The sequence below is a fragment of the Nicotiana sylvestris genome, chromosome 9 (assembly GCF_000393655.2).
Source record: "Nicotiana sylvestris chromosome 9, ASM39365v2, whole genome shotgun sequence".
NCBI classification, from domain to species: domain Eukaryota; kingdom Viridiplantae; phylum Streptophyta; class Magnoliopsida; order Solanales; family Solanaceae; genus Nicotiana; species Nicotiana sylvestris.
Window position 1 is genome coordinate 24,824,748 of NC_091065.1, and position 25,922 is coordinate 24,850,669.

The following is a 25,922-nucleotide window of genomic DNA, read 5'->3' on the forward strand; positions in this document are numbered from 1 at the left end:
TATGAGATTCTACTTCAATGATATCACTAATTATATGCTAGGTTTATTAATGATTCATTATTTTTAATATTAGGAGGAGTAGTTTCAAAACTAGAATAATAGCACAATTATGCTAAATGAAAAAAAAAAAAAAAAAGAAGAAGAAGAAGAAGAAGAAGGAGCAACTACATGGAATCACAAAAATAAAGGTCGGAAAATACAAATATTATTTAAGTATTAAAAATTAATCTTATCATTTTAACATAGTTAAGTTTGCATATAACCTCATCCAATAACAAGGTTCAACTTTAATAACATCATACATTATAAGTCAAGTTTGTAGATGACTTATTTTTTATAAGGTTATGGGGTATAATTTCTTAGCAAACTAAGGATAATAACATAACTATGTAATAAAGAAAAATAATTAAGAAAAAACAAAATATGAGAAATTATGTAGAACACGTGAAGTAAAGATTGGGAAATGAGAAATAAGGAAACAAAAAAAATGTAAAAAAAATATTATTTGAAAAAAAAAATTAAAAAGAAAAAAAAGAATAGAAATAAAAAGTAAATTAAAAAGAAAAGAAAAGTGATTCAAAAAACAATCTGGTAATTATACCATGTAATTACCCTCCCTCTTGAAATTTGCAGAGTGTAATTACACTTCCTCAATTACACCCAATTACATGTTGATCAGGTAATTACTTGGTCAGACAAACATGTCAAAACTGTGTAATTACAGTCAATTACACTCAAATCCAATTAAGCAGAGATTACACTGAACCAATTGCTTTATTTATGGAACAACTACGTTTTTCAGAAGGAAAAAAAAAACCTTTTTTATCCCCTCCCCCCCCCCCCCCGAAAAAAAAGAAATATAAAATTGCTAATGCATTCATGAAATCTCAGAGCATCCCACGTTTAATGGATTACTTATAACTTGATAAATGCATATAATTTTTAACTTAGGATTTACCATTGTTACTTCAAAATATTTTTTGAATCTTTTTCATTCATGAGGAGCAACAAGTTAGACTAGTTGATAGTTGAAATGAGTTGATTTTATGCTACCTTCAATTGATGAAAAGGCAAAAAGCTCACATTCCCATAGAGCAAGTTTTATTACTGACGGCATAAAAAGGGCTTTTAAAACATGTACTCGACCAAAATTATGTACAGCCCCTAGCTAATATACATGCACTATACACAAAATGTATAAAGATACATTTTTCCGGGCTGCTATATTAGTTAATTACTCTAAAAAAATATCCACACAATCATGTCACGTATAAGGTTATTACAACTTTTGTGATAAGTATTAATCAATATTCAATAATATGCGATGAGAAGTTAACATTAACTAATAGTATAAAAAGAAAAAAGAGTTAGCATATATAGTTTAAATTCTTTTCCATATAGTGAAAGACAAGGGCTAGGGCAAAAGTATTCAACTAGCACAAAGTGCAAGTATCAAGACACTCCTGAAGCATGAACTGCAATGACAATACCTGCCAAAGAATAGATGAAAGATGCAAATTGCACCAGCTCTTGTTAAGTACCCTCCAGTTACTGCAAGACTTCCCCGACATCACCTCACAAGCATTAAAAATGCATCTCCAGTCACGGCGCAGTTTTGCTTCCATAGATAATAAGCTAAACGAGGACCAGTAACATATCGAGCCACATCAAATCAAGTCCAATACGAATGTGAGGAAGATACAAGGGAAGAAATAGAAGTCGGTTACCAGTGCAATTGAATTCAAAACCTATCTTCACTTGATGAACCTCATACTGAGACATCTTCAAGACGCTTTTACTTGAAAGGTGTAAAATTGCATTGCCAAAATATGGGAACTTACATGATTATCTTTACATGACAACAAAAAGACAAGGTTTATCATTTGTATTTATCCTGGAAAAGAATACTACCATTTGGTGACTGTACAGAACTCACTACCATACACAAACCTGCCGGATCAAGTGAATAAACTAAATCTCCAGATAAAAAATGGAGAATGGACGTTTCCCAAATGCTCATCGAAAAACAACCAATTTCAGACATGATAGGGACTTCTTGCAGCATTCTCATCCTGCAAACAAAACTTAATGAATGAGCTAGGAAAAGAATCTATCCTCGAAATTAAGTACAACTAAAAAGTATATCTATGTATCACCCAAGTAATCAATTTGCCAGTAATACCTCCTCTGACAATCTAAATTAAGAGATAAAAAATGCTGCTACTTATCCTACTATTTCACAGCCAAATGAAGCACATTCCAATGTTTGTAGTACGTTATCTTAGGTCCAATGTTTGCTGGAGTTTTTGTCTTTTATGCCAATAGACAATGTAGAGAACTTAAAAGTAGAAGCAAGTTTAAATATATGCACTGCAAGTTTAGCCAGCATAAGACTAAAGTTGCTGTGAGATTACAGAGGATTGTGGTACCTAAATGCAAACAACTCAGTTATCTAGGCTCGCTATTTAAGGAGAATGAAATAATAGACGAAGATGTTACACATAAAATCAAAATCCGATGGTTGAAATGGAAGTGCGACTGGAGTGTTCAGTGACATAAAGATGCCTACCACAGTGATAGGCAAGTTCCATAAAACTAGTGCTGGCAAAATGAGCCCATATTTTGTCAACCCGGCCAATCCACCCCTATTTTAATTGGTTGGATGAGTGATATTTAAGTTGGGTAAAATTTAGGCTTCCATCCATATTCAACCGTAGAAATATGGTATTCATGGGTAAAATACGGGTTAGCCTAGTGGGTTATCTTCCAACTTTTGCTCACTCAAAATACATGATATCATTTTTTAAATTGAAAATGCTATAAAGGTATTCTAACTCCTTTTCCTTCGTATGTTTCTTCTCACTATAGTTGACTATGTGAGTTTTTTTTTTCTTCTAAATATTGTAAGTATTGTTTACTATTGTTTAGCGTCTTTGTTCTTTCTAGATGCGTACTTGCATACAAAAAATAGTTTAAGTAGAAGCAAATTTGTATAATTTTTCATTTGTTCTTGAAGATTACATGTTAAGAAAGAGAATATTTTTTCCCACTTGAAATACATCACTTTCAATAAAGAGGTACTCAAGAGTACATTAAGGATATGCTTGGTACGAAGGAAAATATTTTTCAATCTCCCCCCCCCCCCTATTCCCCATCCCCACCAACCCACCCCTACACCCCCACTCACACCCTCCCTTTTACAATGTTATATCAATGTTATATGGGAGCAAATGTTGGGCTGTAAAAGTCCAACACGTCCACAAGATGAGTGTCACATAGCTGCGGATGCTATGATGGATTTACGACCTCACAAGATTAGACAAGCTGGAAAATGAGCACGTTCGCTAGAAAGTGCAAGTAGCTCACATTGGGAATAAAATGAGAGGTCTTGAGATGGTTTAGTTATATCCTACATCGACCTCCAGATGCACTGTTATGTAGGTGTGAGATCATGTAAGTGAAGGTGTAAGATGGAACGAGGTAGATCTAAATCACATGGAAGGAAGTTGTCTCGAAAGATCTACGATCTCTTGGAATCCATGGACTTAGCGAAAGATAGAGCACAATAGAAGAAAAGATCTATATATGCGATAACCATTAGTTGGGAATATGTTTTAGACCTGATAGCACACTACTTCAGGTCCTATGCTTTCTAGGAGTATATATTAGTCCTATTATAGATTATTATGCCCGGATAAAATATAGAGAACTTCTAATGCTTTTATTTTTATTCTTATTTTGTATAATATTACAACAACAACCCAGTAAAATCCCTCTAGTGGGGTTTGGGGAGGGTAGTGTGTACGCAGACCTTACCCCTACCCCAAAGGAGTAGACAGACTGTTTCCGGAAGACCCTCGGCTCAAGAAAACAAAATAACAAAAGGAGACAATATTAGTAATCCACATAAATCGTAAGAAAAATAAGAACAATATGAAATGTAGAAGAAAGATGCAAAGCTAAAGGGAAAGCTAATAAAAAGGTCCTGTAATGAAAAGTGAGATAGTAAGACACAACATTGCCATTAACTAACTATCTTAGACAAAAAACCCTACTAGACTAGTCTTACAAATGTACGAAGTAATGCGTGACTCAAATGCCTCCTAACCTACAACCCTAATACTCGACCTCCACATCTTCCTATCAAGTGTCATGTCCTCAGAAATCTGAAGCCTCGTCATATCCTGCCTAATCACCTCTCCCCAAGATCGATGTAAGTACTTGCACCAAAAGAAAATGCAAAACATATACTTTACAACACAAGATGATCCAAAATATACAAAGTGTTCTTCCTATTGAAATTTCAAAGCAGTTCAAGTGCAGCAGAAAACAATCGTACTCTTCTCAGATGCTAATGTTTCGCAGATACTGTTAGCGGAAACGTAAAAGAAAGAACACAAGATTTAACGTGGTTCGGATCAAAATAATCCTACGTCCACCAAAGAACAATTGTCCTTTTAATATTAACAAAGGAAGGGGAGATTTCCCAATTACACTTAAGAGAATTTCTCTCTTAACTCTCTACTCACTACAATGTATTGTATTATTTTGGGATAATTTCTACAAGTGAAGGAGTGCATCTATTTATAGAGGTAAAGACCTCCTCTTGATGTCATTGCTGACATCAAACTACCTCCTCTTGATGTCATGGGTGACATCAAAGGAGGAAGCTTCCTCCTAGCATCCACACCAACTCTTTCCACCAACTCTTCCAATTGGCATGCCATTGTTGACTAAACATAAACCAACATTTTCAATCTCCACCTTGGTTTGCGTTTCGAGCGTGTGAACAACTCTGGCCAAAACTTCTAAGCTTACTGGGCAACCCCGTTGTAAGAAACAAGAAGAATCAAACCATTGTTGAACATGCCACCTCCACCTAGCAACTGTTCTCTTCGGAGTTGCATCAGTTGATGCACACCCCCGCCAAGTCCTTGCAGTGTGCAAACTTAGCGAGCGGGACTATCTTGGTCAACATGTCTGCAGCATTATCATCTGTGATAACCTTCACGACCTTGATAGTTCCCTCATCAATAACATCTCGAATAAAATGAAATCTGACATCAATGTGTTTAGTGCGCTCATGAAATCTCTGATTTTTCATTAGATGAATAGCACTCTGACTATCACATCTAAGAGTTGATTCCAGCTGAACTAAACTCAATTCCGCTACTAAACTTTTCAACCAGATAGCTTCCTTTACCGCCTCCGCTGCTGCCATGTATTCTGCTTCTGTCGTAGACAAAGCGACAATCGACTGCAAAGTCGACTTCCAACTGACGGCACTGCCAACGAGGGTAAAGATGTATCCAGTTGTGGACCTTCTTCTGTCAAGATCTCCTGCATAGTCAGAATCCACATAACCGAGAATTGAAATACCTGTACCACTTTTTCGAAAGGTAAGACCAACACCAGAAGCTCCTTTGAAATATCTCAATATCCACTTGACAGCTTCCCAATGCCTCTTTCCTGGGTTGGACATGTATCTACTTACCACACTTACAGATTGAGCAATATCTGGACGTGTGCATACCATAGCATACATAATACTACCAACTGCACTGGCATAAGGAATCTTTGACATATGCTCCACCTCATCCTCGGACTGAGGCATTTGTGACTCTGAAAGTTTAAAATGAGGAGCTAATGGTGTACTTACAGGCTTGCACGTTTGCATATTGAATCTCTCGAGAACCCTTTCAATATACCTCTTCTGAGAAAGATGTACAACATCGTCTTCTCTTGAAATCTCCATACCAAGGATTTTCTTTGCAGCTCCTAAATCCTTCATGTCAAATTCCTTACTCAATAGTTTCTTCAAAGCATTTATCTCTGTAATGTTGTTAGCAGCAATAAGCATATCATCAACATACAACAGTAAATAAATCATTGAGTTACCAGACATCTTCTTGTGATACACACAACTATCAAATGCACTCCTTGAGAATTCATGTGTAGTCATGAATGCATCAAACCTCTTGTACCACTGTCTAGGGGATTGCTTCAAACCATACAAAGACTTCTTTAGTTGGCATACGTGATCTTCTTTTCCCTCAGCTAGGAAACCTTCAGGTTGATCCATATAGATTGTCTCTTCTAGATCACCGTGTAAGAAAGCAGTTTTGACATCAAGCTGTTGAAGCTCCAAGTCAAATTGTGCAACCAATGCTAGTAGCACGCGAATTGAGCTATGCTTCACGACCGGAGAGAAAATCTCATTGTAGTCAATTCCCTCCTTTTGGCTGAAACCTTTTGCAACCAATCTCGCCTTGAACCTAACATCTTCCACTTCAGAAATTCCCTCTTTCTTTCGGTAGACCCACTTGCATCCAACTGTCCTCTTCCCCTTTTGTCTTTTCACTAAGACCCATGTCTGATTCTTGTGAAGAGACTCCATCTCTTCAGTCATGGCTAACCGCCATTGTGCGGCATCCTTGCAAGAAGTTGCTTCAATATACGAGGAGGGCTCCAGATCTTTAATCTCTTCTTGTGCAGCTACGAACGCATATGCAATCAAGTTTGCTTGATTTATAAGGCGTTCCGGTTCTCGTGTTTGCCTCTTCTCCCTCCCCTTCGCAATTGTGTATGGTTCATTGACAGCAAGTTCTTCAACGCCTACATCTTCTGACTCATCTTTAACCTGAGTCTCTTGATCCTTTTCCTTGGCAAGCTCCACCGGAAGCTCCACCTGCTCGTTGTTCTTGTTTCCTGAAAACTCCACGGAAACTTTACGGGAATCAAGTATAGAGGATTCATCGAAGGTGACATCTCTACTAACTATAAATTTGAGTAAAGACAAACACCAAAGTTTGTACCCTTTTACTCCATCCACATACCCTACGAATATGGCCTTCTTAGCCCTTGGTTCAAGCTTTCCTTCATTAACGTGATAATAAGCTGGACACCCAAATACTCGTAAGTATGAATAGTTAGAGGGTTCACCTGACCATACCTCATTCGGAGTCTTAAAGTCAATTGCCGATGCTGGAGATCGATTGACAATATGAGCAGCAGTGTGAACTGCTTCAGCCCAAAATACTTTGGACATTTTGGCTTGTAGGAGCATACAACGAGCCTTTTCAAGAAGAGTTCTGTTCATTCTCTCGGCAACTCCATTCTGCTGTGGGGTATGCCTGACAGTCCTATGTCTTGAGATCCCATGAACCTTGCAGAATTCATTATACTCTTCATTGCAAAACTCCAAGCCATTGTCTGTGCGAAGATACTTGATTTTCCGCTCCATTTGATTTTCAATCAAAATCTTCCACTCTTTAAATGCTTCAAAAGCATCACTTTTTGCCTTCAAAAAATACACCCAAACCTTTCGTGAGAAATCATCAATAAAAATGAGAAGATACCTCTTTCCGCCCTTCGATGGAAGTTTAGAAGGACCCCATAAATCTGAATGGATGTAGTCTAGCACTCCTCTTGTCTTGTGTTTGCCAGTGCTGAAGCTGACCTTCTTCTGCTTCCCTAGAACGCAGTGCTCACAGAAGTCAAGCGTGCTGATCTTCTCACCTTCCAAAAGTTTACGATTGCTCAACATCTCCAGTCCACGTGCGCTCATATGACCCAGTCTCATGTGCCATAGTCTTGCCTTGTCATCATTAGATAACTGCACTGTAGATGCATTTGCAGAGCCAACAATGGTGCTTCCGGCCAATGTGTAAAGGCCATTCTCCAGCTTGCCTTTCAGCATGACTAAAGAACCTTTAGTCACCTTCATAGTTCCTGCTTCGCTCATGTACCTGTAGCCTTGTTCATCCAGAGTACCCAAGGAGATCAAATTCTTCTTCAGATCAGGAACATGACGGACTTGTGTAATAGTCCTCACGATTCCATCATGGCAGCGAACCCGAACTGAGCCAATGCCAACTATTGCACAAGTTGCATTATTGCCCATTACTACGGTTCCTCCACTTTTCTCGTAGCTGCTAAACCAGTCTTTTCGGAACGTCATATGCAGAGTACAAGCAGAGTCTAACACCCATTTGTTTTCATAACTACTATTATTATTACACGATGTTGTTAGTACATAATCATTATCAAAATTATGTACCTGTTCAACTGTAGATGCACTCGCCTTTTCCTTGGACTTTGACATTGGGCAATCTCGTTCAAAGTGCCCCTTCTTGCCACAACCCCAACACTCTGTATTCTTCTTGTTCACACGAGACTTTGATCTGTGCTTTGATTTGGTCTTTCCCTGTTGGCTAGTCCGGCCTCTTACAAAGAGGCCACTTGCCTGGTCATCTCTATCTCCTTCAATGTGCCTCCGCACATCACTAGAGTTAAGTGCCTGCCGCACTTGCTCAAGCTTGATAGGCTCCTTGCTATACATCATTGAATTCTCAATATCACGATATCCTGAAGTCAATGAAAATAGCAAAGCACATGCAAGCGTCTCCTCCTCCCTTTTAATTCCTGCAATCTGTAAGTCCATGACAAGTTTATTAAACGCATCTAAATGATCTTGTAACGAAGTACCTGGCCCCATCTTAAATGTGTGAAGACGCCGTTGTAACAACATTCTTGTTGTCACTGATCGGTCTTGGTATAGCCCTTCTAGCTTTTCCCACAACTGTTTGGCCGTCTCTTCGGTACCCGTACTCACTTCACAAAGCACGTTAGGTGCAAGGGATAGTTGGATTGCACTCAATGCATCCCCTTCAATCTTCTCCTTGTCGGGAGCTGATATATCCGTAGGATACTTTCTGTCAATAGCATGGATTGAACCTTCCCTCCGCAGTAACGCCATCATCTGGATCTTCCAGATATTGAAGTTGTTGCGTCCATTGAATCTATCAATTTCAAACTTCATGGAACTCATATTTGCTTGTTCTTCCTCCTTGGATCGTTAAAGGATCCTGTCGCTCTGATACCAATTGTTAGCGGAAACGTAAAAGAAAGAACACAAGATTTAACGTGGTTCGGATCAAAATAATCCTACGTCCACCAGAGAACAATTGTCCTTTTAATATTAACAAAGGAAGGGGAGATTTCCCAATTACACTTAAGAGAATTTCTCTCTTAACTCTCTACTCACTACAATGTATTGTATTATTTTGGGATGATTTCTACAAGTGAAGGAGTGCATCTATTTATAGAGGTAAAGACCTCCTCTTGATGTCATTGCTGACATCAAACTACCTCCTCTTGATGTCATGGGTGACATCAAAGGAGGAAGCTTCCTCCTAGCATCCACACCAACTCTTTCCACCAACTCTTCCAATTGGCATGCCATTGTTGACTAAACATAAACCAACATTTTCAGCATGCCATTGTTAACTAAACATAAACCAACATTTTCAATCTCCACCTTGGTTTGCGTTTCGAGCGTGTGAACAACTCTGGCCAAAACTTCTAAGCTTACTGGGCAACCCCGTTGTAAGAAACAAGAAGAATCAAACCATTGTTGAACATACCACCTCCACCTAGCAACTGTTCTCTTCGGAGTTGCATCAGTTGATGCACACCCCCGCCAAGTCCTTGCAGTGTGCAAACTTAGCGAGCGGGACTATCTTGGTCAACATGTCTGCAGCATTATCGTCTGTGATAACCTTCACGACCTTGATAGTTCCCTCATCAATAACATCTCGAATAAAATGAAACTCAGTCAGATGCTCGATAAAGCAAAGCAGCTACAATGGATAGAAGGAAACCCTTCAACAGATTCTATTTCAGTTTCACACCTATTGTATGCAGATGACACAATAATCTTTTGTGGTGCTGAAAGATCTCAGGTACAACACCTCAATCTCACTCTACTCATATTTGAAGCCAGCTCAGGCCTGCATATCAATATGTTAAAGAGTGTACTATTCCCTGTCAATGAAGTCCCTAACTTGGAAGCTCTGGCTGCTATCTTATGCTGAGATGCTGGTGCCTTTCCAACTACTTACTTGGGCCTTCCCTTGGGGGCTAAATACAAATCAGCTGGTGTGTGGAATTGGGTCACTGGAAAGGTGGAAAAAAGACTGTCAACATGGCAGCTAGAATACATTTCAGTGGGTGGCAGACTGACCTTGATAAATAGTGTCTTGGAATAGCATGTCAATCTTTCCCATGCCTGGTAAGGTCCTAAAATCACTGCACAAAGCTAGAAGAACCTTTCTCTGGAAACGTAACTCTGAAGGTCATAAGCTCCACCATGTCAAGTGGTCCAGAGTAATACAGCCAAAATCCCAAGGTGGACGGGGATTCAGAGACCTCACAAAGCACAACAAGAGCATGGTAATGAAATGGCTAGGAAGATTTGGAGATGAAGGCTCTAGCTTATGGAAAGAGGTGGTTGCTGCCAAACATGAGCAACAGTCCCACTGGTGCACTAAACACAACAAAGCACCTCATGGACACATCAGCAGCCTATGGGAGGAATTCTCACAGAACACATCATTCAAGATTGGAAATAGGTTACATGTCAAGTTCTGGAAGGATAAATGGTTGGGCACAAACACCCTGAAGGACAGTTATACATCCTTATATCAAATGGCCAATGCTCCAGACTCAACAATAGCTAAAAACAGATCAGAAGGAAGGAGGTCCAACTTGGGACCTCCTGTTTAGAAGAAACATACAGGACTGGGAACTGGAAAGTCTTTTGGAACTCTATGGAGGACATGGAATCTTCTCCATGAATGAACAAGCATCAGTCAGACTCAAGTAGGGCAACTCTGAATCAGGCTCTTACACTGTGAAGGCAGGCTACAGACACTTCTGCGAGTAGACTGAAATCATTGATTCCTGGCCCTGGAAACTGATTTGGAAGACAAAACTGCCCAAAAAAAGTAATATGCTTCTCATGGACACCACTTAGGCCTTAGGGGAGCCTGTCTCACACAAGATAACCCTCTGTAGGAGGAGTTCTCATGTGGTCTATGCTTTTTTCCATTCTGGTAAGCTGGACCCTACCTCAGGGCATTAAGGAAGCAGTTGAAGGGTGGAACAAGTGGAAAGTTGACAGAGCCATCAGGAAAATCAGGAAGATGATCCCCCCTTGTATCTTTTGGGTTCTTTGGCAAGAAAGGAATCGCAGATGTTTTACTGGAATTTCAACTCCTCCTCCTCCCTTTTTGAAAGCTAAATGTCTAGTGTACCTTTTTAGTTGGAGCAACCTAACCCCTCTAAATAATGTTGCCTCACATCTAGATTTTATCAGTTCACTTATTTTGACTTGGGCCATGCTTTTGTTCTTTTGCTTTTTTGGTTAGCTCCCTGGCTGGAATTGAAACAAATTGTAGTGGAGCTAACATTGACCTCGTTAGTATTTCTGCATCTTCTGGATGCCATCAATGAAACATCTTACCTCATCAAAAAGAAAAACTTCCAGATACCCTTCTCATTCAATGATGAAAATATCAGTGGCAGCCACCTAGTAAAGAACTCAATTTTGTCCACGAAAATCAAAGAGCTCTTCAGGATTCAAAAGTGTCATTTAGTAAAGAGGAGGTGCATTGCAATCTATAACTTCATTTAGATCATATGAAGTCCAAAACTAAGAGTTATGAAACGCTAACTTGACAAAGTCAACCATATTATGGACAACTCACGTCGGTGATGCGGATAGATCTGCTCATTGATGGCTTAAATTGAATTGTTTTCGCCGTAGAAGGTGATCCAATCACAATGCCATTATTTGGACTACCCTAAGAACAACAGAATGAGAATATAATGGTCATCAAATATAGCATAACAAGAATTTTATTAGCTAATCATGCTTCAGGTAAACTCAAAAATGCAGAAAAATATGCACTAAATCTCAGAGTAAAAAACCACAGTAAAATATAGCCATCATGCGCTTTGTAACAACTGCCCACTGCAATTTCTGCTACAGAGATGTATCATTGTGCTTTTACTAGCTTCAGAAATACTCCTATTTCTCCAAAGTTATGTACCACGCTTTCTATTTTAGGATGTCCTAAATATTTATCTCGCCTTTCAAAAGTAATAAATGCATACAAATTTCACGAATCCAAACTCATTTAACAATTCAAATCTAAGTCATGATGTTTCCCACATCGAACTAACTTTTGAATTACTAGTTTAATATTTCCAGTCTTTTGAGGTTTTTGCACACCCCTTAAGAAAAATATTTAATAGCCTTAATCATAAGAGTTTTTGTCTAAACTACCCTTTATTTCTCTTTTAAACTTTTTTCTTTTAAGTGGAACATTATGACCTTCGATTCAGATTAGTAACAACATCAGCTACATAGTCGAGTGAAAGATTAATTTTCTTTCAGTATACTAGTCTCTCCTCTATCCATGTCTCAATCTATTCGCGTGTCACTTTCCATCAATTCTTACTTATCTCAATAAACCCCAATGAAATTTAATTGGTGCTAAAAATTTCAACTAGAAGATTTTATTCTGATAAAGAAATGGATATTGGGTATAATTCAATCTCAAAAACTAGCCCATGAGGTGAAGATTGCCAAAATCATATAAGGAGACCAAGTCCCCCGTCCCTTAGCCGATGTGAGAGACTCAAGACCCCTCTTCCCCCCCCCTCCTCCCTCCCCCGCACGCCCAGGCCTACCAGCTGGAGCATGGACAAATAATATGGGGACCCAACATCGGTGAAACAAAGAACTGGGATGGGTTTGGCTCTGATACCATGATAAAGAAGACCAAGTCCCTCATCCCTTAGCCGATGAGGGAGGCTCCACATATTTTATTATACTAGAATTTCAGTATTTCCCACAAAAAACTATCCTATAAAAGAAGACTTAACTTTCTTAAATGCAAATAAACATGGACACAAAACTGAGTTACCAAATTCCATCAATTCAATTATATCTAAACATGATTGTTGAACCTGACAATGATTATATTGCAACATGTGTCTTGATCTCAATATTGATGTATTATATAGTTCCTAAACTTAATCTTAATTCAAACTCTCCAAGAGTTGAGACATTTGTAGATATTGAATTTTCGGCTCTACATTTTTTAGATACAAATTTGCATCAACTTTTGTTTAAAATAAATATATAATAGGAGGTGAATGACTACTAATCTAAAGTTAATGTAATTTAATTGCTCGGGAAGATACCCACTTTGATCTAGTAATTGTCAATAAGCTTGAAAAATGAGTAACTAGTGATTGTATTGACGGTTGAGAGATTTTTAGAAAAATGTGTACCACCTCCTATCTACATTATTTGCGAATTTGGCTAAATGAATTTCTTTCAGAATATTTAAAGATTCAGAAAATGAGAAAGGCATTTGTTTGCAAATCTACTCTTGCTCCAGTAAGTAATCTATACAATTATCTGATTAATCTCTCAATTGTCATTAGAATGTTGAACACACCATATAGTCATTAATCACTCATTATCCAAGCTTATTAACATTTACTAGTGGAGAGGTTTTCTAGGCAAGTAAATTACACCTATGTTAGAGCAGTAGTCATTCATCTTCTATTATAAATTTAATCTTGACCATCGATGTTGTGATTTAGATTAGGTACTTGTTGTCTACCAACATAATTATTGCCAGGTTCAACATGCATGTTTAAATCTAATTGAATTGATTAAATGTGGTGGCTCTATCTTGTCCATGTTTATCTCAATGTTTAAGAAAGTTTGCTCCATTTAAATTTCTTTGAGGTTTATTGAGGTAAGTAAAAATTGATGGATGGCACTTGAATAAGGTAAGACTTGGATAGGGGAGAGATTAATGTACCAAGAGAAAGTTAATCTTTTAATCGACATGTAACTATTGTTTGAATAGATCTCAAGAATCATAATGTCCACCTTAAAAAGAAAAAACATGAAGGATAGTTTAGATAAATACTCTTATGATTAAAGCTATTAAATGTCTTTCTTAAGGTGTGCGCAAAAATCTTGACGACTAGTATAGGAAAGAGGTTAGTAAATCATTTATTGGAGCAACGATAGATTGGGAAAATGTAAATAAATGACTCTTGGTTTTCTAAAATGTCAAATATATTGAAACAAATTCAAATGATAAGAGATAGTATAATCTGAAAAAATTCTCAGTCTCAATGCCTAGCCAAACACATAAAATAGGACGAATGGAGTAAATATATAGAGATCTTTTTTGTGGATATCGTTTAGAAAACCTTATCTAGTTTGGTCCAAAAAATCATTTAATGCTCTAGGATAATTCACAGATCAAATTTTACTAAGCGCTATTTTCTTGACAGTTAACTGGCTTCGCCGCAGGAAAAAAAGGTTCTTTAGTAATTTTCAGTCTTGAACCAAGATCTTTAGTAGCTAATAATGGGAATTCACTTTGACAATTGAATATTCAAATAAACATTCTTCAAATATAGCAGTTAACGACAGAGCTAGAAAAACACAGCCCATGCAGTTCTAATAGAAAAATCCATTTGAATCATAATAGTTAAATAAATATAATGTTGAAGTTATGAAAATCATGCTTTAAGTTTTGCATAAGAACTAACATGCACACAATCTTCCAGTTCAGCTTTCTATTGATGATTATTAATCTATTTCATCATATAGCTTTATGGTATTTTTGAAAATAAGGCTTAATTATACTGATCACCCGTCTATCTTGGTATAGGTAATGGGACATCCCTCTAATTGATTACCTCCCCCCTAAGACTTGAGTGTTCTGGAACTCGAAATGTCAAGTATTTCTGTCACTTCCTCCTTGATATCTTGTGTCTTACTCCTATCTCATTTTGTCACACAACCATGATTTTCTTATAATATTTATCTAGCACTTTTTAATTTATTTTTTTCCAGAAATAGTTGGGCAAATTTGCTAGATGAACAATGTTTAGGAGTTCCTTTAGTCAGTTTAGAGATGTGCATGTTACTAGAAATTGAAAAGAATCCTTTTTTGGTAAAGAACATTACATATTAAATATAGGAATGAGACGGAAAATGGAGGAAAATGGATAATGAAGATTCATATAACCGAACTGAACTAACAGGATTAAGGAACAATTGTTATTGTTGTTGTTAATGTAGTTAGACAAGATACTCAAATGATACTGGCTTAGCATCCATAAAGGAAATATTGTGACTTATACGAATATTCATATATCTTTTTTTTGGGGGATAACTGTAGCGTTCGGGCTAGGTAACTCTATCCACCAAGGCTGGATAGATGGGAAGAAATCACCTAGATTTTTTGCCTCCGCTGGGATTTGAGCCTGAAACCTCATAGTTCTCACCCACTTCATTGACCACTAGGCCACACCTTTCGGTGCACGAATATTCTTATATCTACAATATGTGATTTATCTACTATTCATATAGTATCTCCAATACAAAAATTACACGTCCAAAATCAACTTGAAAGTTAGTAAGTTTGACTCCATATAAATCTTAAAAATATGTGGTTTATAGCAATATTCGTACAGTATCTCCAATATAAAATTATAATCAATATTCAATATCAACTTCAAAGATAGTAAGTTTGACTTCCAGTGTTCATTCTTCTAGCGGGCAGAAAGATGAGCCATTTTCAACATAATAGAAGTGTGTATCAGATTCGTGAAAAAATGACTAGGTCCATGGGGCCTGTTGCGAAAATTGAGAAATGAAGTGCAAGTTTCAAAAATAAAAAAATACCAAACATGTATGAATTTAGTACTGTAATAATCACACTGCAACTAATATAACTAATTTTAGTATCTAATTTATAATGCTGCTGAAATTGATCCAAACTCCTGAAAATTACGATTCAAAAAATCAACCGCTTCTCGTTAGGATCACTTTGTGTGTCACTGTTTGAAGTGCACACTTCCCTGAAGCGCATGGCTTCACCACAAAGCGATAACCCCTCCTTATCGCTTCATCGCTTCAACCGACAGGGTGATGGCTTTTAATACAACTCAATTCTAGTGCTACATACACCCTTTTATCACAAACTGACTATTCTACTTTCTATGGTTTTCTTTTACTCAATATTGTGTACATGTAAGGACGTATATTGTTTCTCAACATTCTTCAATATTGTTTCATATTAACAAAATAATGCTAATGATTTTTATACAAAATAATGTCATGTATCCTTCAAAAAGTTGATTATCTCAGTTCGTAAGATCCGGCTATGGGGAATGGATGGTGGCAAACAATATCGATGAGAGGGCCCAAAAGCCAACAGGGACAGCTCTTTGTAGTCGCGGTCCCAAAATGGAGCATATAGAGAGAAATCATATTTCTGGATCGGAAATTATAATCTAATTTAGCAATGCAACTTGTCAGACCATAGGTCACGGTTTTTTTTCTAATCATATTTTTTTAATCGGAAATCTAATCTAATCATTTTTTTAAGGGGAGCATTAGAGCAACTGTCAAGTTGTCTCCATGTGAAGGTCACGGGTTCGAGCCGTGGAATCAGCCACTTATGCTTGCATTAAGGTAGGCTGCCTACATCACACTTCTTAGGGTGCGGCCCTTCCCCGGATCCTGCATGAAACCGGGATACTTCGTGCATAGGGCTGCCCTTTTTTAACATGTCAAACCACTGAACATTGTGTCACTCAAAAAATATAACAAAAAAAGGAAGGATTATGTTGGTGCTAAAGAGATCAACATTTCAGCAATAATGAAAAGAGAAAACAAGGATAATATCAAAATGTAGGGGGGAAAAAAAGAGGAAGATGAAGCAAAGCATCTTCAAGTGGCTGAAATTTCCAATATGGAATCTTAAAACCCTACGGGACCCGTTGTGCTAAAGAGATCAACATTCAGCAAATAATGAAAAAAGAAAATAAGGATAATATTCAAATGTAGGAAGAACAGAGGGAGATGAAGCAAAGCATCTCCAAGGGGCTGATATTTCCAATATGGAAAGTTAAACCCCTGCAGAACCTAAAAGATGAAGGCAGCAGTAACATATGAATTATGAAAAGGAGCTGGGGAACTTCTAGAATTTGTACTCGTGGTGGCAATTATGAAGAATTATTGTATGCGGAGTACATGAGGAAGTCATGTCCCAGAATGATGTCCACTTTGGTTCGCTGGAGTTGGGAGTGCTGGAGTAAGGCAGCTTCAAGGTTTTGCCTTTTTGGTTTGTGTCCCTTAGTGTAAGAAGAATATGGTGCATCTTATTAGATAGATAGTAGGCTAAGTTTTAGTGATTTTATTTGCAGACAGCCACTGACCAAGCGAAACTAAAGAATTATTTTATTTAAAGTAGAATTTGTCTCCACCTATATCAGCCAATTGAACTAGGACATCCATATTGGGAAAGAGGGTATACTTATTAAGCTTGTTTTTCAAATGTCATTATTATGGATGCTGAAGAAGATGTTTCCTTATTTTAATTTAGAAAAGATGGAGTAGCACCAAGGAATGTACAACAACTACTCTTCAGTCCCAGACAAGGTGTGGTCATCTATATGAATCCTCTGACAAAAACTAGAAAACCTTCTTAAAAACATTATTCTGTAAAAAACGCATTTAATTATCTATACTAAATGGAATATCATAGGTGCTCCCAAGAGAGCCTCCCCCCCTTGTAATGATCCATCCACAGATTAACCCCCCATGTGAGCTTATTATCTAGACAGTTTCTGCTTACCGGTGCCACTACTGCACCATTCTCCCTCTACTCATGGTTTGTAAGTAAAACTATTACTTCTCATTTGCACCAAAAACAAAACCTCCCGCGAACACTCTTCTATTTCCATCCTTCCGTACATTCCACATAAGTGAAAAAGGTACCGCTTCCCATCTATGCTTTTGTGCCTTTTTCCTTTAATCTTCCTGGAATTTCGATTATAAACTGCTGTATCATTTCATATTATTTTGGAGAGAGTAATTTTTTTTTTTCTAAGTATATCAAAATTTAGTGAAGCTTCATACAGGAACAAATAGACCGGCATGCCATAGGAAAGAGTCTCCAAGATTTACAGCCCAAAAAAAATTACAGAGGAATTTGGTTTAAATTCTAATCAAACAAACTAGCAGAGAAATACCTTGACAATCAAGAAATGGAGTTCTATAAGTTAAGGTGGTAAAATTTTAAAAATAAGGCAATCAAGTGTATATCCCTAGTTCATAATCTCCTCTTGCAAATTTATAAAATTATTTCTTTTATTAACTGTTGCTAATATTGTAGAATGACCCGAAATTATGCGCATTTCCAAGGTTGAAAAGTTTTGCTCATCTAAAATATTAAACATTTTTCAAACCACCTTTTTTCTTTGATAAGGTAAATTGTACGTATTAATCAAAAGGGAGAGAACTCCCGTATACAGGAAGTATACCAAAAAGTAGAGAATTTACATCAGATGATTCTCTACAAAAGACGCCCAATCTTTTATACAAATAGGGGCTATATGAGTGCACCAAAAAGCGATCAAAGATAAAAGACTATTCTTAATATGTGAAAAAGGAGACTCAATCCCCCCAAAATTCAAACAACCTTTATAAGTTAGAACATTGATCATCCAATCAATCAACAAGATTCAACCCCAAACTAGTAGCAAATAAGTTAAGTTGAGTTGAGTTGTAATCTGACCTATTCCTCAATGTAATATAAAAGCAGTACATGTTTGTATTCCTATCAAGCTAATTATTTCAAATCAAACAAAAATATACCGTGTGGATTCAGGTTAAGCAGATTATAATACTCCTTATAGCACTCTATAGCCGACAACTTTGCCCCAAACCCAGACCATATATCTCAAGCTATGAGCCCATTATGTATATGAGCAAATATTTTTCTTCTTTACTTCATCTTTATTTTCCTCTAGTCAAGCGTAACTAGATCAGCAGTTGTTCCGGTCAAGTCACCAGGTCAGCATCCCAATTATATCATGTTTCCACATCCATTACGTTTTATACATTTTGTAAATGTGTAAAGCAAACAAGTTGGAGGAATAAGTCATGGAGAGTTCAAATACTTCTGAAACAAATCAAATTCAAGGTCCACATCACTTACTAAGACAATTCAAAGCAATTGAAACATGACAAATTCATATTACATATAAAAGGATAAAGAAAGAGAGGAAGGAAAGCGCCAAAGTGAGCTGCTTACCCTGCAAAAATATGTTTCGTCTTTACCGTCTTCGAACAAGGAGGAATAATATGCAGGATCATATACAGAACCACCTAGAGCATCATCAGAATTGGATGGCTGTCTAGTTAAGGGAGTTGCAGGATTGAGAAAACTGTTTCTCATATCAACATCTGCTTCTCGGGGAACTGAACTCTCTATATAAGAAACACCCAGCCTATACATTTGAATCCACAATAGTGAAGATGATAATCTCACACAAAATCCAATAATTTGCATGGAGAGAGTGAGTTTCACCGAGAAGATAACAAAGGTTCCATAAATTGTAGACGAAATATTCCTGCATGGATAAATGAAGTTCAGGAAGAAATTTTAACTTTTATAACATTTAAGGACTGTGGTAAATTTACTGGACAAGGATGTCTGAGAACACAATATATGAGTGATGGCTGGCTCTACCTGCATTCTTAGAAAGTGATGCAGCAGCCAATGATGTTACCAACAACAACAACAACTACTACTACTACTATGCTTCAGTCCCAAACAAGTTGGGGTCGACTATATGAATCCTCACTGACCACGTACAAAACCAAAAAACACATCCAGAAAGTGAGCAATAGAGAAGATTCTATTCTTAGGGATTGTTAACTACTTGTGCTAGAAGGAATTCAAAGAACTAAAGCTAGAAGTTAATTACTTCAATGATATTTAGCCCAGACACCCATTTATTAGACTATTATTTGATTGCTTTCTAAAGAGGAAAAGATAAGGGTGTGTACTTATCATCAGTCTAGGATTAGTTATGCTACACGGACACAGGGCAATTCTTCTAGAATATTATTACATGGGGCAACAGGATCACAGAGGAGGAACTTCTTCAATAGCATTTGATAGTATCTTTTCTTGAGTCAGTCAGTCTCATAGTATTTTCCATATCTGATATATATTAAATAGAAAAAAATGAATTTGGAGAGTGTGTTGATCCTTAAACATAAAAAGAGGAGGCCTCGCTAAGAAGCTACTTACGAAGTATAGATAGCCTATCCATAGAGCTCCAAAAGATGATGTCACTGATAATCTGTGAAACCTAGATTTCGAAAGTGGGGAGATTTGGGTGGATTCGGAAAAATCAAACAAGACAAGTAGAAGTTCCTGCATAATTATTTCCTGCATCTATGCAGAAAAGAAGCTGGAAATAACTTTAAAATGATGCAAACTAAGGGAGATAAGATGATAATGAGGGAGGTAGGCGCAAAATATTTTACAATTCTTTCACTTGTAGCTTCCAGAAAGAGGAGATAAAATGGAGGTGTGGAAACTGAATCTCCGAAAAATGTAGCTTTCTTTGATTGTTCTGCAAGTGGAAGACACTATTTTAAAGGCGTACAATCTGGAAAAGAGCAGGATGATATTGTGTGATTTGGTGCGGCATGTGCAAACTGGAGAAAATGCTAATCATCTCTTATTACATTGCAGGTTCGCTCATGAACCCTGTGTTCTCATTTTTCAATATCTCATGAGCATTACCGAGGACAAATGGGAGATTACTGAAGATCGGCAAGAAAGGAAGGCAGCATGGGAAAAATACTCCATTCTTTCTTGTTTGAAGTTGTGGGCACCAGCAAGTATATGTTGTCCTTTAATCATTGGTTATCAAAAAATATCAGCTTTCCTTTAATCATTCTTGGGTGCTCACAGTGAATAACCTTTAAACCCAAGTCCTTTCTCATGTTCTTTTCCAGACAGAATTTCCAGGTCAGTCCAGATTCAAATTACTATTCAACAAGAGAAGACCCATTACCCCCCCCCCCCACACACACACACACATATAGCGAAAAGACCCCCGCACTTGTGCAGCGTCAATCTTGGTGCCAAAGAACAAGTTTAACCCTGATTTGAGAAATGACAAAACTACAAATTCGTTCAAGCTTAATTACCTATATATTCAGCTCTATTTATAAAAACAGTTGGAGTATCTCTGTAGAGCCTTACATTGAACCTAAAGAGACACATCACAAAAGATATCAATTATTTGTCTCTTATATTACTCCAATCTTCCATTAACACCAACGCATTTAGTTGTGAGAACTCTTAAACACTTCATCTTTCCTCCACCACGCTACTGTTAGTATCATACTTCTAATTTCAGATACTCATAAATTTTCAATTCCATGCTGGCATTTTTAACTTCCAATTGAAAGCGTGAACATCTGATAAAGCTTCTCCAGTGCATCTACAACTATAACTAAGAACAGAAAAATGAAATTATCTTTTTATTACTCACACATGGTGGTTTCAATGCATAAATCATAATAAATGCCTTACATTTATATTTAAAGGCTGTAATACATTAAAGCTAGAGACTACAATGTACATATCAATTGGAACTCCACTATAGCTCACTCACTCCATTTCTAAAGCACATGCTGGTCGAATATCTTAATTCATCGATCACTAATCTGCATCAATAATTAACTTTAACAATTTGCATCTTCAGAAAAATAATTAATTCAAAAAGCAACAAAAATTTTGGATGGATGGCGCGTTAATTTGATGAGATAGAGAATACTATATCATATGACATATCACTCAGCCTTTCATGTTTCGTTATTGACACGACAATTTTGTGCACTAACAAGCACAAAATAGCAATGAATCATATGATTATCAAGACATTATGAAATCCCCCAAAACATTGAAAGCACAAAATAGCAATGAATCATATGATTGTCAAGACATAACGAAACCCCCAAAACAGTCCTTGTATTCATTAAGATTTCACTTCTTTCTTCTTTGATAACCAAGAAATCCCCAAGGGTTAGTGGTACACGATTTTAAACTCGGTGGATAATGCCCCCCAACCCTTCTCCACCTAAATACCACATTTTTCTCTGTTGGCAAGGTTCGAACTTGTGACGTGCACTTAACTCACAAGTCTTGAGTCTTGCTCTTACAAATAGATCAAAGTCCTGGAACTCATTAAGATTTCATTTCTCCGATCGTCAAATATGTTTAAAGCAAGTTTGGCATCAAAATATCCTCTGAATAAGGATACCTTAAGAGTGTGATTCTCAAATTTCGAGAGATTTTTAACACACACAAGCAGCTGAGGTAACAAGTTGTTAGTGAGTTGTGTTAACTTAATACATCACTCAATACTACAAAAGATATTCAAGTGAAATTTTATAGTGGTTTGTTATTTTATAGTCTCATTCTTAATACACTAAGGGGTTGTTTGGTTGTTGGTTAGAGTTATGCAGGTATTAGTAATGTATGGATTAGTTATGCAGGATCAGTTATGCAGGAATAGTTATATATGGATTAGTTATGTATTATACAGAGTTTTGTTATGCATGGTTTAATTATGAAGAGATTAGTTATGTAGGGATTACTAATGTATGGATTGGTAATTTAAGGATTGTAATGTAGAGATTATTTTCTGTTAAATGTTTAATTTATTTTCATTATCCAATGTGTTATTAAAAATAAATATGAGAGTTTTTTGGTCATTTGAATGTTTAATCCATATATTACGAATACATGTATTAGTTATTATGTCCTACCGTGCATAAATAATACATAGATCTGTTGTATTTATACCCCAACATAAAAAGCAACCAAACATAACATTAGTTATGCTGACTTGTGTACAAACTAAAGGCTACCAAACATGGTATTAGTTATGTTACTCCTAATACATGAATAACTTACTACCAAAACGACCCCTAAAGCTATACAATTATGAAAAGTTCACTAAGTCTTCCTTTTACTCTATGAGTTTAAGTTTTCTGCACTGATGGTGTAAAAAACATTTACACAATAAGGTCACTTAAAAGTAATTGCAGGTAATTTTGTTTAATAGTATGAATTTGTAACCTAGAATAAATAGTAAGTAACAGGTTAAATGACAAATTCATTACAGTCGCTGTATATAACTTACCAGATTTCGGATGCGAAAAGAAAGAACCAACAAACGTCGAGTAAGATGGCACAGAAGAGAAGGAGAGCGTAAGTTCTACCAAGACTCTGACTGCTACTCTCAATAGCCACCAATGCGAATAACCCAATCCCTAAATTGATTAGTGAAACGCCGTTGTATAATGCCCCAAGAGATCCAATCATCGCACAACCAATCTGAAAATTAAGTTAAATCACAAATTAATATAATAAGTTTATTTATTTATACCCAAAAAAAAGAAAAGAAAAATCAAAAATTACCTGAACATAGATGAGAATAACAGCAAAGGATTGAATCCTGTCATAATCACGAAGCCACGTCTGTATCTGAGTTCTAAATGCAGAACAAAGCATCATATACCCAAAAAAAAATTGAGGAAAAAAGGAGTAGTAGTAGAAGATTGATGATCGTCGCGGGCAATGGGTTCTACATTGAAAATCCCGCAAAAGCGTTCGAATTTCGCTTCTAAAAAACGATGACAGTTCCTACTATTGATTGTGCTTTCATTGGATCAGTGAAGAAGTAAGAATCTTGTTGCCTTTTAGAATTGCAATTAAGGCAGTTATGGGGAAAAGGGGCCAGCCCAGACCCAGAGCAAGGAAAGCCGATTTCCGGGATGTGTTGGTTTCTTTCTTTAAAAAAATTCGACGTAATTCTTGATTTTTGCCGTATTAATTTTTAATTAAATTGGCAATACCTTTTTTTCTTTTTTCTTTTTCTTTTTCTTTTTCTTTTTTCTTTTCTTTTTTAATACAAAATAGTTACTTATGTTTGCGACTATCTTTTTTTTGGCAGAATAGCCTGGGATACACTAATACTTGTTTCGATTTGTTATCCCTGTCCTTACACTCCATAAAGTTTCATCCAGACAAACTTAATCAAAACAAAACTTTTAAACCCTTCTGGTCGTTGACCGAGTTTATGTGGCAGGTAAAGTGGACAAAATGAGTGATTTACACGCACATTAAGTGCGTGAGCTGATGATTTTTCTTTATTAAATAAATAAATAAATACTACCAGCTATTCTAATATGAGAGAAGACTCCCCTTCGTTCTCCCCCCCCCACCCCCCACCATTTCGTTCTGCCCCTCCCCTCTTCTTAGTCCCTTCCCCTTCGTTCTGACCCCCCCCCGCCCCTCTTCTTCTTGTTCAGTCCCTTCCCCCTTCGTCCTGACCCTCCCCCTCCGGCCTCTTCTCCTGTCTTCTTCTTTAGATCCCCTTCCTTCCCCTTTTTTTTCATCTTTCTTCATCCCTTCTTTCGTTAGATTTTCTCCTTGGTGTGTATTTCTTCTTCCATCATGTCATCTTTCCCTTCTCTATGACTCCTCCATTTTTTCCGGTGGTTTTAGTTTTCAAATTTTTTCACAGTCCTTCCAAATTGGGGTAGAAGAATAAGTCAAAATTCAAAAGACTTAATTCTCTGTTCATGTATTTTTCATGGATAGATAATTTTCTATAAAAAAAGAGTGAAGAAAGTAGTGGTACTCGTGGTGGAGGAGTCATGGCATGCGGGTTATTCTTTTAAGAAGGTTGAGTGGGTGGGTTTGAAGAAGGGAGGAGGGGTTTTCTTTAATTTTAAATTTTTGATTTTTTTTATTTTTTGTTTATGAATTAAAATTTTGTTAAATAATATTATTTTGGCATAGAATCTGATGTGGATGTTGATTTGTCATTCACGTCAAGCAAGTGAGCATCACACGATTCCAGAGGTGTTTAAAAGTCTTGTTTTGATTAAGTTGAAGTGTCTGGATGAAACTTTATGAAGTGTAGGGACCGGGATGACAAACCGGAACAAGTACAAGTGTCTCCTAAGCTATTCTGCCTTTTTTGTATGAATGGACTTTAGAAGAGGGTATTATTGGAAGTTGCCAAAAGCAAAGACGGGGAAGCTTTTCAAGAATACAAGAGGATTAAGAAGAAAGCTCTAGACTACTTGTAACAAAAGCTAGAGACAAGAGAAAGGGAGAAATAAATGTTTAAACTAGTGTGATTAAGAGAGAAGAGGGGTAAGGATTCAAATTAAGTGAAGTGTATTAAAACTGATTCTCAATAAGTGTTGACAGGAGATAACGATATCAAGGAGAGAAGAAGAGGTTATTTTGATCAATTGTTTAACTCGAACCAAGAGGATAGCATTATAGACCTCCAGGCGCATGTGTCTGATAAAAAAAATTTAGTTATACACATAGAATTAGGCCGATATAGGTAAAAAGAAAATGCCATAAAAATATCAAGGTTAGAAAAGCTTGTGGTCGAGATAGTATCCCTATAGAGGTCTGGAAGTGTCTTTGGACGGTTGGAGTGGTATAGCTCACCAAGCTATTTAATGATATATTAAGAGGTGATAGGATTCCTGGAGAATGGATGAAGAGTACCATGATTCTGATCTATTAAAACAAAGGACATATTAAAGGACATATTAAAGTTATGCGAAAGAAAAAAGGACATATTAAAGTTATGCGAACTATCATGGAATTAAACTCATGAGTCATACAATGAGACTTTGGAAAAGAATGATAGACCATAAACTTAGGAACACGATAAGAATGACAGAGAGCATGTTTGGATTTATGCCCAGTAGATCTACAATTGAGCCTATATTCTTGCTAAGAAGTTTGATGAAAATTTAATGCGAAAAAAAGAAGATCTACATATGGGATTCATTGACCTAGAGAAAGCATATGATAGAGTACCACAGAAGGTCCTTTAGTTTGGCAGGTGATGGAGAAGAAAGTAATTCATATTAAATATCTAAATATCATCAAGGACATGTAAGAAATGGTTGTCACTAGTGTAAAAATAGTAGAAGGAGATACAAAAGAGTTTCTCACAGTAGTGGATTTATACTAGAGTTCTACATTGAGCCCTACTTATTTACCCTAGTTATGGATAAGCTTACCAACGCAATACAAGATAAGATCTTAATGTGTATGTTATTTGTTGATAATATTAAGCTACTAGTAAGGGTGTCAATCAAAAGCTTGAGCTATGGAGAA

General features: G+C 36.7%; 1 protein-coding gene across 3 annotated transcripts; it reads right to left on the reverse strand.

Annotated features, from left to right (window-relative positions):
• Positions 1–1,793: 1,793 nt before the first annotated feature.
• LOC104217281 (retrovirus-related Pol polyprotein from transposon TNT 1-94) lies at positions 1,794–23,554 on the reverse strand. Of its 3 annotated transcripts, XM_070156047.1 has the most exons (5): positions 23,187–23,554; positions 22,909–23,102; positions 18,990–19,308; positions 11,550–11,645; positions 1,794–2,072 (listed from the first exon to the last, which is right to left on the reverse strand). In XM_070156047.1, the coding sequence occupies exons 1-5, from the start codon at positions 23,280–23,282 to the stop codon at positions 2,037–2,039; spliced, it is 741 nt and encodes a 246-aa protein (XP_070012148.1). In that variant the 5' UTR covers positions 23,283–23,554; the 3' UTR covers positions 1,794–2,036. The 3 variants fall into 3 exon arrangements, with proteins under 3 accessions (XP_070012148.1, XP_070012149.1, XP_070012147.1); XM_070156048.1 differs by lacking the exon at positions 11,550–11,645 and having other exon boundaries at positions 23,187–23,532; XM_070156046.1 differs by lacking the exons at positions 11,550–11,645; positions 18,990–19,308; positions 22,909–23,102; positions 23,187–23,554 and adding an exon at positions 8,060–8,963 and having other exon boundaries at positions 1,926–2,072.
• Positions 23,555–25,922: the final 2,368 nt, after the last annotated feature.

Bases quoted from the DNA above. Each gene is read 5' to 3' on its own strand.
- LOC104217281 (XM_070156046.1), bottom strand. From the start codon at position 8,830: ATGAGTTCCATGAAGTTTGAAATTGATAGATTCAATGGACGCAACAAC. The intron at 2,073-8,059 runs GTACATAATTTT...TTTTGTTTGCAG, and splicing joins GTGCATCTACAGTTGAACAG to GATGAGAATGCTGCAAGAAG.